At 39.5% G+C, this 13,044-nt stretch overlaps 1 protein-coding gene and 1 long non-coding RNA gene across 3 annotated transcripts in view; one reads left to right on the top strand and one right to left on the bottom strand.

Annotated features, from left to right (window-relative positions):
* Positions 1 to 573: 573 nt before the first annotated feature.
* On the bottom strand, positions 574 to 6,256 carry LOC103155275 (uncharacterized). Its single transcript, XR_478024.2, has 3 exons — positions 5,225 to 6,256; positions 1,053 to 1,221; positions 574 to 676 (listed from the first exon to the last, which is right to left on the bottom strand). It is a non-coding gene; the product is annotated as an uncharacterized LOC103155275 (long non-coding RNA).
* Positions 4,585 to 13,044, top strand: part of jag2b (jagged canonical Notch ligand 2b) — a 53,184-nt gene continuing 44,724 nt past the window's right edge. Inside the window, exons 1-2 of one of the 2 annotated variants that reach the window (XM_007577017.2) lie at positions 4,585 to 5,015; positions 6,255 to 6,572. In XM_007577017.2, the coding sequence (XP_007577079.1) occupies positions 4,947 to 5,015; positions 6,255 to 6,572 (387 nt within the window). In that variant the 5' untranslated portion in view covers positions 4,585 to 4,946. The remainder of the gene's footprint in view (positions 5,016 to 6,254; positions 6,573 to 13,044) is intronic. The other variant, XM_007577091.2, reaches the window with a different exon arrangement.

Genomic DNA, 13,044 nt, shown 5'->3' with positions numbered 1-13,044 from the left:
TTTTTCTATGTAAATGTGTGTTTTTAACCTATCAAATAAACTAAATAAACAAATAACTAAAAACTGATTGGTTAGTTCCAGGAGCAGAAATCTTTCTGAAACTTACAGAAATAATCTGTGGTGATTGCTATAAAAATTGATTAAGAAGTTAAGGATACAATTTCTTTGCCTAAAAGCCAGTTTAAGTAACTTTTTTTAAATAATGTTTTTTTTTTAAACGTCTTTTTTATTTCAGCTGCTGATGATGATTATTTTAGTAACCAAAACAAACTTTTGTCTTTATTGTAATGGCAAGGTATCAACATTTAGCTCTCCTTTCTTATAAACATTTCTGAAAAATGACTAGGGTTAATTCAATAAAACGATGTGCTTTATACAATACTCTTATTTTGAAATGTACCCGGATGTTCTCTGTTAAGCCAGGCGGGAGGAGAAGCTGTGGAGACGCTGCTAACGTCGGAAGGGCTAACACAACCTGCCTGCCTGCCGCTATTATATTGAAGAAAAACCATAACTATCTGGACCTATATAGTATGTTTATAAACAACCTAAGTTATAAATATAATATCCTTCGTTTTCGTGTTTTTGACTTTATTTTTCGAACTGATGTGAACCAGTTTACGTCAGCTGTCGGCAAATTACGGCCCTCCAGGCTAGTCCAGGTGAAAAATGGCTACTGCGAAAGTTGGGAGAAAACACCAGTCAGTTGGTTGTTCAACAATAATTTAATACATTTTTGAAAAGATGAACCTGCTGTTGAGTATTTATGACCCAATCAGTTTATACATAATCAGAGTACAATACTTTTTGAATCATGCACCTAAAAATTAACCAAAGTATGAAAAAACTAAAACTACTGTTATAACTAATAAAAGCTAAACTAAAGATGAACATTAGCTAATAAAAACTAGCAAGCACACTTTAAAAACTAAAATGAATTAGGCAAACTGTAAAGACAAACCCAAAACTTGTCATAACCCTGTCACTGACACATCATCTCCCTCACTACCTAAGATCCTTCATTAAGTGCGATCCGCCTTAAGCCTACTTACATGCGCCTGTGAAACGTTCCAGTCCAAGCGTCTGCAGCGGCTCAGGCTATCTGCAGCATCCTTTGGGGCCTATCTGACGTTTGGCAGTCGGCTGATGAGAGCGAGACAGTGACATGCAGAGAGAAGGGAGGGCGGCTGTCACCTCCTCTTTGATTGGCAGCTTCTCATCCTGCACAGGGACATCCGGAAAAATATCACCTACGATTGGATTCTACTGTAGAGAATGACATATTTTAAGAATCTATGCCAGTGGTGTGCAAACTTTTTGCCAAAATCCTGAAGTTGAAAGTCCTCAAGGACCAAAATTAAGATTTTCTCTCCATTAAAAAACACCAAAATAGTGTTACTGTGAATTATATCAGCTGAAACACTGAGTTCCTTCAAACCAAAACCCACCTGTTTAGAGTTGCTGTTGAACCATAATAAATGAAACATTGACCAACATATTTGGCGTGTATGATCACATCAAAATGTAACGTCTGTTAAATCGTTGACTGTTTTTATTATGTAAAGCCCCTTGCTGCTGAAATGTGCTTTACAAATAAACTTGATTCTTACATAAACCAACATTAGTATGACATTTTCCTCAATGTTTACATTTATTTAACTTTTTTGAACCAGTCGTTTTCTATTTTCTTTGTCTCTTGACTGAGTTCATTTCCAGCAACAAAAATTATAGTTTTGTTTTAAAACCTTCAGTGTGTTTAGTCCCAGTGAGTTTCTGAGTAAAACATTGCTGGATATTTGAGGCATCAAATAAAAATAAAAGAAAAAATTCATTAATTTGTTCATTTTCTATTTCAGATATTAACTTATCATGGATTTTTCATCTTTAAGAATTACGAAAAGTGTCCATCTGCATCCGATTAACATACTTGAGGGTCATATTTGCACCAATTTTAACTGTAATCAGGAGCCACAAATGGCCTTTAAAAGCTAACTGGAGTTTTTCCTTTATGTTTTTACATAAATTAGTTTGTTATATAGACTGCAGTGTTTTCTTGTAGATGGTACAATGTCGGCCTCTTAAAGGTGCAAATTTGACTCTTTCTGGGTCTGAATATTTTCTTGTCTGCGGTGGATTTTCTTGTGGATTTTCTTGTCACCTCTCATTTGAACTTTTACTGCGTCTCTTATATGCTAAACAGGGAACACGGTTGCCACAAAAGGGTGTGCTCGGGGCAGTGAGTGGCTCCGGTGGTAGTCAACACGCATCATGGGTAGATTCTAGTCACTGATGCGGTTCTGGGTTTAAGTTCTGGTCTCGGATCATTAGCTGCATGTCTTCTCCTTCTCTCTCCACCCTATTTACTGCTCAATAAACACCACTGTGGTGCTAAAACTTTTAAACAACAAAGGGTGTTCTTGTTCTGCAGCAGTGAGGGTTAAAGCTACCAAGACCCGGGAACATTTCTCAAACAGCTCATTCCTCCAGCGAACCCACATGCACAACAAGCTGCCAAGACGTATCCGACGTCTTTCTGTCAGAACTAGCATTAGCTTCTTTAGCAACTGAGCTGCACTGGCTCATCTGTGATCCGTTAGCCTTGACCAGTCATGTTTCCAGTTCAACACTGTTTCTTCATTGGACTGTTTTTGATAGATATTCAACCACTAGAGCTGTAATTTTGGAAACATTCTGACCCAGAAGTTGAAGCATCTTGGTCCTTGTAAAACTCACTCTGATCCGCATGTGGGCCCATTTCCTGCTTCTAACACATAAACTTTAAACTTCAGCGCTGCCTGATGTATCCCTCGTAAGCCTTAAAGCCCTAATCTGATTCCTTCATGCTATAGTTCTTGTCAATGTGGCTAAATAACTGAATTTTTATTTATTGGAGTTTTGTCTTGGTCCTGGATGACATGAATATGTTTCTGCAGGTTTCAGTTCCTGGTTTGTTTCTGAACTTCCCAGGTGAACAGTTTGGTTCAGATGGTGGGAACGTGGAGAAATACCTTATATAATCCAGAATTTGTTAATCCTGGAATGACCTGACCTTAATATTCCAGAAAATATCGGAGCATCAATACATTTAAATTGGCTCAACTATTTTTATTTTTTTAGAAGAAAAACAGTCAAAGGTTCAGAGAGGATTATAGTTGAAGCTTAATTGGCCAAAATTCAGCGTGACAAGGATAACCAACATGCAAAATGGTAAAATTGATGCCATTTTAATGGAATATTTTAACTGAAAACCTATTTAAATACGGTTTCAGAAAAAATATATATTTTCATGGGGATAAAAACTTAGAGTTGGATGTTTACCTTTCTGCAGCGTCCTACGTGCGTAAAGGAGCATTATAGCAGATCCTTCCTCCCAGTAGCTGTTAGACTTTATAACTTGCTGCTCTCTAATTAATGCTGCTGTCTGCAAATAACCTCCCAGCTTTTATTTCCACATTTTTCAATGCTTTGATTTAACTTGTAAATTAACCTGCTGTTGCTTTCTACGCACAAATATTAATATTGACTCTGAAATCTCTTATTCTCAATTTTTTTCTGCTTTATTTACTCCTTAGTTTAGTTATCTTCATCTATTTTAACTGTCAATATAAAGCAATTCTCATTCCTAAAATAAACTTAAAAACGATTTAAAATCTTAACCATTTTTATTATAAAAAATACATTTAACTTGCATTCAGACTCATGTTGATGTAGACAGATAAATAATCTGCATTTTCTATTTTATTATAAGCACAATTAAGTTTTTATTTGATAAATAGTTGCAAACCGTTATGGGACAATTTAAAAGAAAATGTCTTTTGATGGAAACTTACTTATAAATAATGTAATATTAACTTATAATCGGTCTGCTTTTCGTGTCCAGCTGCTTGCAGTTGTCTAAATCCACTGAAATTATGTAAAAATTGTGCAGATTGTTTAATTTTATAGTTTTGTGATATTTCCAGGTAGAATTGAGCATTTCTGCATTTTTAAAATCAGCTGTTTTGTTTCCTTTTAGATTTCTTTCAATGTTGTCGCGTTTTTAAAGTGCAAAATAAAACAAATAGACTGCTGTGTTAATAAAAATAATCAGTGTTATTCATTTCACCTGTCAGTGGTCATAATGGAATCACGTATGTCTTAAAGTTGCATGGACAGTAGAGGGCGCTCTAAACTGCTGCAACTCCATTGCTTGTAAGCGCTGGTTTTTAAGGGGCAATTTGACCTTTTAACGCTAATTAATCGCTTAGAAAATATATAATTTTAAGTTAAACTGCAATAAATTAAAGAGTTTCAACAAATATATTAGTAGACTATCATACTATGCTATGGGCTATTCATTTTATATTGTCATAATCATCTAAAATAACTTATATCAACTTGTTTTAGTTCATGAACTAAAAGAAATGTGACGCCTTTGCAGCAGCGTTTAATTAAAGTCGAGCCCCGCTTTGTTTGCGCGCCGTCTAAAGTGAAGCTCAATAGAACAGAAATCCAAGTTTTGTGAGGAGGAGGAGGAGGTACAGGAGGAGAAGAAGAGAAGGAGGAGGAAGAGGAGGAGGAGGAGGGGGGGTTTATTATACTATTGTCCGCCCCCTAATCCGGTTGGCTCAGAGACTGCCTGCAGGCCAATTTGTAAATGGTTTGCGGAGCTGCCAATCAAAGCAGACATCCTCTCCTCAGGCTGTGACTGCGAAACATCTCAGTTGCTGTGTGGAGAGATTTGACGGAGGGACGCTGCCGTGCGTGGAGCCATCAGTGCGCCGCAATCCGTAATGCCTCGGTGAGGATCTGCCACGGCGGAGAGGACGGCAGCGCATGTGAAATATTGTGGATTTGCATGTCAGCAGAGGAGGGACTGGTCGCCGGCTCCGCGGCTGTTTGTCCGTTTCTTATCGCTTCTCTGTCCTCCCTCCCTCCCTCACATGTCACTCTAATTAATCGGAGGCATGTGGAACCGCACCAGGATTAGGAATTGCCTCCCAATAGTGTGCCTGCTGTTGACGTTATGGACGAAGGTAAGGAGACTCTGATTTTATCCCCCCTCCCCTGCACACAGGCACGCTCTTTTTGGGGAAAAAAAATATATATATTCCTCTGTAAATAAATTAAACGAGATGAAACTTGGTGGGCGTGGGTTTGAGATGGATTTGCTGCATATTCGCGTCACATTAATCGATAATTGAATTGCGTAGCCCTTCAGTTGTGGAGCATGTGATCGTGTTACCATGACAAGACTCCGGTCCGGGGAGCTGGTAGCGGCTGCTCTCCGTGTCCCTCTCGGATTCTCCCTCTTAATCTCAGTTATTTGCGGGTGACAATGAGGCCCGGACGGAACAAGTTGGAAGTTGCATCGCGGTTGAGGTTTGCAGCCGCGGTTAATGGAGCTGCTGGTGTGAAATCCCTGCATGCAAAGTGTCGCCGCACAAGTTGGAAGTTGCTGCTTTGCATCAATTGGCCGCTGCGGTGGATAATTTGCGTGCTCACCTGCTTCATTCATGCTGAGATGGGGGGGGAGAAGCCTCATTATTGCCCTTAATTTGGACCCAGTGAGACCAGTTATGCATCTGGCGCCACCAAGGGGGGCTTATAAATGTCCTGACCCCAATCTAGACGCACAACCTACATGGAAATAAATGGAACCAGTATGAATCTAGCAGATGAGAAGACAAGTTTGGATAATATGTTCGTTGGGATGAGCAATCACCAACCCACACCTGGTTTTAGTGCCCCACAAATTACTCTGTATGCCCAATAAACTGAGGTTTTGATTTATTTGTGTGGTATTAACGTTTTATTTATGAGATTGTTGTGAAAGCCTTTGTGTAAATTGAAGCAACTGGAAGGATGAAAGCTCCCAGTTTGGCCACCTGCCTGACTTTAGACCAATGTTGCCACCCAAGTGGTGCCAACCTGTATAAATTTCCTGCCCCACCTCTGGCTCTGCGCTCCTGTGTCCATGTTTTTTATGAGTGTTCTCTGTAATTATCACCGTCTGAACACTTAAGCTACAAGTCCTGTCAAACCACTTTAAAAATTCATGTCTAGTACCGATACTATTTATATAAATGAATAAAAATCAGCTTTTGCGTCTTTCCCATGATCTGATTGCACCTTGACAACTTTCTAGACGCGACTGCTTTTTTTTAGCTGCACAAATGCTATTGTGGTCTGGTTTTTTTTTTTTTTAATTCTCTAAAGGAGTGAAGAGGGGGGCGCCACCCCACTGCATTTAATTTTGGCCTCGTTGTTTCCAGGTGTCCCAGTCAACCGGCTATTTTGAGCTGCAGCTGATCTCCGTGGAGAATGTGAACGGCGAGCTGGCGGACGGGGAGTGCTGCGACGGCCCCAGGAGTCCCCAGGACCTGCGCTGCACCCGGGACGAGTGCGACACCTACCTGAGAGTGTGCCTGAAGGAGTACCAGATGGAGGTCACCACCACCGGGGCCTGCACCTTCGGAGCCGGAGCTACGCCGGTCCTCGGCGGGAATACGTTTTCTTTCCAGGCCGCCAAGAACAACGCGAAGAGCGACGAAGCCGGAAAGATCGTGATTCCCTTCCAGTTCGCCTGGCTGGTGAGTGAGCTTCTCCTGACACCTTTATTTTTAAGAAGTGTCATTTGTGCACACCTGAAGCGAAATCACACTTCACTCTGAAGTGGATTTATTTTTAGATGGCTGGATAAATGGATTCTTTCCAAATGTTGGTTATTTTCTGAATTTCAAAACCAGTTGGAGCATCAAATGTCTGTGTGCACATTCTCATGTTTACTGGATAATTTCCAATAGAGACTACTTATCAAAAAAATGCATTGTTGCGGCTAAATGCATTTTTATTTGAAGTTGAAAATGCATGCACCTTCTCGGGATGTTTAGTCATGAATTTCAGCAACATAAAACTCAGTTTGCACCATGAGATTGATGCCAAAAGTGGATATCAAGTGTTTGGTTGAGAAACGATTTGATTTCAGGAACAGACGACATTTGATGAACTATTGCAAGCTTCGTTGCATGTTTGTTGGATAATTTCTAATTTATTCCTTCAATGGCGACTGCATATCCAAAAAAACATCTGCATTTTGCAGTTGAAAATTTATTTTGGAGTTGAAAATCCATGCACCTTCTTGAGATGCATTTTTAAGTTGACCATAAGCTGAATTTTCATTAATTTTAGCTACATTAAACTCATTTTACACCATGAGATTGATGCCAAATGTCTCCTTAATGTGGATATTAACTGTCTGATTTTGATTGATTTTGTTTTGCTGGAGAAACAATGTTTGGATGTTTAAGTGTAGGACTATTGTAAGCTTTGTTGCTGTGTTTTTGCATATTTTAAACTTGCCCCTATATGGGCAAATAAAACTCTCAGGGTTGTTCCGGTTCACCAGTTTGCACCTGCTGGGGCCATGATGGAGCAATCAGAAAGTGTTTTCCTACTGAGATCTTTATCAAAGCGGGGAACTACAAGCTCTGTGGAGAAACTGTCACGTCGACGCATTTTTTTACTTCCACGTTCAGGAGGACCCAACCGTATTTCACTCCAAATACAAGACAGTTCTTTTTTTACCTACTCATTTTGTTTTATATGCAAAGCAGGAGCAAACTGACGAGCTTTCACAGGTGTGTGAGAGTGAGGTGCGCCTGCTGTTAGGTGTTGGATGCTCCATTTAATAAACCAGGAAGAAAAAAGCATGATGAATGGCTGACATTATCCCATAAGGTTGAATCATGCGTTCAGCTGAAGTGAGCGATGCCTGCCGGCGGTGGTTCTGGCTGGTTTTGACACCTCTCCTCCCCCTGCTCCTCCTCTCCTGCTGAGGGTGCCAGGTGGCCCCTGGTGGCCCCTTCAGGGCAATTAAGCTTGTTTGACTGTGGATGAGTGATAGCTGATGATCTTGGCTCAGGGAGACGACATGAATCTACGCTTCGTAGCTGCAGATTTGTTAAGTTTTTAAAGCTACTTATTGTGTTTTCAACTGGAACATGTAGAGGTGTGTGTGAACACAAATGCTGCTCTTGAAAAACATTCCTATTGTAATGGGCTTGTTTGGGACACCAGTCAAATAGAAAAGTATAATTTGTATCGCTAAACTGCACTTAATTATTCTTTCAAATTGATTGATGCAACTTTTATTGAACAAACAGTAAAAACGACAATCCTGATGATCTGGGTAGTTTTAGGGTTTCCTTTAAATGTCAATAATTGGAATTTGTCGTGACAATAGTAAATAAAAATTTTAAATTTATCGTGATAAACAAATGAGGTAAGTGCCCAACACCAATATGAAGATTATTCTACTTAAAATTTAACTTTGTTAGGTCAAAAATTAGATTATCAATAATTATTTTAGTTAGGGATGGACAATAAATCAATATTGTGATAGACTATCAATAAATAATATGTCTGATATTCAATAATTTCACTGAACTTTTAGCTGCTCAACCTGTCATGGCTAACTACGCTTGTTTGGGATCAACTATCTCTCTCACTCTTTGGTTGCCTAGCAACTCCCTCTCGTTCCTTGGTTACCTAGCAACAGCCTGTTGAGTAACTGCCGCAGCTGCAGTTAAAGGTCCCGCTAATGTTCTTAAAAATTAATAAACGACGACGAGGAGAGAAAACTGTGGATAAAACAGGAAATATCACGCCACCAATTTGGCTGTATTTTAATATAAAGCAACAAAACTAATCAATAATTACATATTATTGACCAATGAGCTGCAATCTTAGGTGAGCCCCAATTCTATTTTAACTTTCAAATCCTGGTTTACTGAGTTTTAATATCATATTTACGAGGTTTCTTGACAGGAACACGTCTGTCTCCATAGCAGATCCCATTCTGAACCAACTGCCTTGTTAACACATTTCTTAGCTTCAGGGGAAAATGCCAAGAGGTGTAATTTCAAACACTAAAGGCCATATGTTAAAGCAATGAGGCTGCCGTCTACACAGTCAGGTGTTTTTCCTCTTCTTCTTTTTTTTTCTCACCACCTGAGCTTCTGCTTTCTGTGGATTAACTCCTCGCCTTGCTCAGAGAAGCAGCCCGCTGAGAAGGCTGTTGTTTGGCTCCCTGGCAGACGCCTGGAGGCAGAGGTGAAGAGGGTTATTCTGGTGTGTTGTCCTTCTGTTAAGTGTCCCAGCTGATAACGTTGCACTATTCCAGTGCCAGATGTCACAACAAGCTTGTGGGGGTCACTGGCCGTGGCGTCGTTGCTGTCCTCACTCCAGAGACAAAGATGCAGTGTGCTGTTAGCCGAGTCATCCGGCCAGCTAACGGGCGAGGCGCGCCGTCTTGGAGCAGACTTCAGGAGACGTCCGGGAATACAGCGGAGCAGGAATTGTTTTGTTTCGACTAGAGATGCTTTTATTGATGGAGATGTTTGAACTTGGGCTGTAGCTAACAAATTTAGTGATAAATGATGATGTTGTTGTTTTTGAGACCTTTTTCACTGCAAACACACAAAATCTTACCAAGTATTTTTGGTCTAGTTTCTAGTGCAACTATATTAGTTTTGTCTTATTTCAAATGTACTAACTTACAAGTAAAAAGCTCTGGTTGCATTGGCAGATTATTTCACTTATGACATAGGAAAAATGTCTTGTTACAAGTTAAATAATTTGCCATTGGAACCAGTATTTTTCTCATTGATAAGAAATTATTGACTTAAAAGAAACTCTTATATCTTGCCAAAAAGTTAGTTTTGTCTTCTTTCAAGTGAATTAAGATATTTGTACTAGAAACTAGACCAAAAATACCTGGTAAGATTTTCCGTTTTTGCAGTGAATATAACAATAAAGGAAGAATACTTTCTCAAAGATGGATAAACTTTAAATTCTAATGACATTTTAAGTATCCAAAATAAATGAAACGACAAATATAATGAATTATGGAAGTCTCCATAAATGTTCGGCTGACACATCAGACTGAAAAGTTTTATCATCCAATTTTTGGTCGAAAGGGAGAAATGAGGAACACGATAAATCAGGGAAATGGAAATTATTGGGCTTGTTTTAATTTGCCATGTGATGAATTAACAGGCCTCGTCGTATCCAGGTCTAAGATGCATTACGGATATTGTCGGAGTTTAATTAGGAAATTGAAGGTTTTCCTGATTGATTTGCAGCAAACATTTTAAATCATGAAGTCCTGATGGGCATAAAAAACCATTTATTGTTTTAATTTCCTGTAGTGATCCTGAAACATTGGTCATCACTGGTTTGTGTTAATCCATCATATTTTTTTTGAGTATGGATATGCAAAACAGTCTTAAAGCTACAGTATGTAACTTTAGTAAAAGATTTTTTACATATTAACATTTTTTGTCATGACAGCATAAAATGGATAATCTGGAAAAAACAAAATGGCGGTACTGCAGCGCCAACTGCAGAAAAACACCAACCAATCAGAGCCAAGAGGAGGGTCTTAGCGCTGTCAATCAAGCTGTTGTACGCTAAAAGTGCACTGACTTATCAACAAGCTGATTTATCTGCTCAGATCTCTGATTGGCCGATACGTTCAGGCTTATCCGATCTTGGGATAAGATCGGATAAGCCGATCTTATCCCAAGATTTATTTAAGATCTAAAAATCAGCCACTGTCTTCTGCTCTTCTTTGAGAGGTTTGACCGATACACCGACCCACCAGGTCGTCTGCACATTTGCAGTTAATAGTCACTTTGTTGCCAAAATTAGTGACATTTCAGACCGAGAAAAAAAATGCTGTTGATCAAAATAAACCTGGCAGGTCAGGCTTTTTAAAAGGTCGTTAATCGGCCAGAAGACTGGACCCGTAGCGCTGATCACACTCTCCTACCTTACGCTCTGCTACGATGCAACTTCTTCCCCGTCATGAATGCTAAGGCTAGTTAGCATAGCCACCAGTGACGACAGAAACAGTTTTCCTGTAATAAGTCGTTTCTCCACCTTTAGCTCATTCAGCATGACGCTGAAACCTTCCTCCTGGTTCTGATTGGTTGTTTTTGGCCTTGATTTTTCAGTTTCTCTCTCATTCCATTCTGTCACAACCTAGTGATGGTTTGAACAAATATGTAAAAGACTTATTAGAAAAAGAAGCTGCATGCTGCAGCTATGACCACATTTTTTGCGTTTTGAAACGTCGCTTGTGTCTAATTGATTAGCTGGAAGTCACGTCAAGCATTAGCCCAGTTTGGCAGGCAGCTGACCAAGTCAGGGTCTCGTCTGTCCGGCCTGATTGAGTTTCCATTTGGTTGTTTGGTGCTGCTTGTGCACTCCAGGAGCATGAATGGAGGGGGAAAGACGTGTCCTACATCCATCTGGTCGCTAATGAAATTGCTGGTGAAATTTCTCTGCCTGTCCCTCCTCGCCCGCCGGCCACATCGGCGCACCGGACGTCCGTTTGACGTGAGCCTGTCTGTAACTGTATCTGGACTCGGACGATGTGTCAAACCTCCGTCCTCTCTCTCTGCCGGAGGCGTGTAGTCAGGCAGGACTGCAGTGAATCTGGAGAAAAAGCTGAATTGCTCAGGTTTTCAGTTAAATTTAGACGTACAGAGGTTTACAGAAGCACCTAAGCCTTTCATTTGTAGGGAGAGATTGACATTTACCCTTTCATTAAATCAACTGTTTTCTAACCTGCACAGACCTGTGGAAAACAGCTTTTCTTGGCTCAAACCCAAAGTATTTGGTCTTGGCTTTTGTCCCTGCGCTCTTACGTGCTACACGCTGCTCCTTTAATGCTTACTTTATGCTCCTGTCACGCTTCTTAATTTCTTTTGCTGGAGGACAAGAATATGGAAGATATCTGTGGAAATTGGAATTAAACTCCTTCATCTGTAGCTTGGCAGGTCAGTTATGCGAGAAATCATTTAATCCAATTGTTCCCACTGATGCATTTGCATGAAATGATGCATTTATCTTAGTTACGAATAACTTTTATTTATTTATTTATTTTTTGTTGGAACTTTGAAAACGGAAACCTATTTAACTCCTGGACGAGCGTTTAGCTGTTAATTCAAATCAAATGTTTTCTTGACCTGATTGGTTGGTGCTGTAGAAATATTGCTGATAGAAAAACAAAACTGAACTTCATTTGACAAACAAATATTGACTGAAGTGTCGGTTTTTATTAGCAAATTTTGGAGAAGCACTTATTTTTTTTTTAGGAGCAAATTTGTGCAACGTAACGACTTGAACCGTTCTAAACAGACGGAGTTATGTGCTGCTTTGCTGTTTGTGCCGTTTCTGAACCAAACAGCCTCTATATCGCCTGTTTTCTACTAAGATAATTAATTACAAGCTGAGAACATATTTTAATCACTTTTAGTCGGTGTGTTTGAAAAAAAATTACAATTGTGCAGATTTTAAATAAAATTCTTAATCACTTAATTTCATTGTTTTCACATAATAAATCTGCAAAAACAAAATATTACCAAGTATTTTTGCCTAGTTCCTAGTTCAAATGTCTTAGTCCCATCTTATTTCAACCGTTCTAAGTTAAAAGTAGTTTCCAGTGAGGTACATCTTGCATATTTTTTTTCATTAGTAACACATTTTTCCCATTTTCAGTGGAAAGAAATGTTCTGTCAATGGAGCTGGTACTTTTTCCATCTGTATTCCAGATATAGTGACTTAAAACAAGCTTGTTTATCTTCCTGAAAAGTTATTTTTGTCTTATTTCAAGTGCAAGACTTGGTAAGATTTAGTATTTTTGCAGTGCAGTTGCCTCATTGCATAACGTCATTTAAAAGCAACTTTGGGTTGGAAATATTGCCAAAAAACTCCAAGTAGGTCTCGTGTTTAAAAAGATTTTAACTGAACTTCCCCATAAGAATTTCTCTGATTCTCCTATCTGAATTCACTCCTGCAGGTAGAACCTCTTTAACTCCGTTTACCTGTTTTTACTCGTGAGAGATCAAGTGTCCATGTTTTGGATGCAGCCAACTGGAAGCTAATGCACGCCGTCATGGTTAGCCACACCTGATATGGAGCTCGTCAAAGCTGTTGCTAGGAGACGGCGTGCATAGGCCTCCAGTAAACAATTATCTGTGGCTCCCTCCCTCCCCC

This window comes from Poecilia formosa, unplaced genomic scaffold, assembly GCF_000485575.1.
Source record: "Poecilia formosa unplaced genomic scaffold, Poecilia_formosa-5.1.2 Scaffold1, whole genome shotgun sequence".
Lineage (NCBI taxonomy): Eukaryota > Metazoa > Chordata > Actinopteri > Cyprinodontiformes > Poeciliidae > Poecilia > Poecilia formosa.
This window is presented reverse-complemented; position numbering and strand designations above follow the sequence as displayed.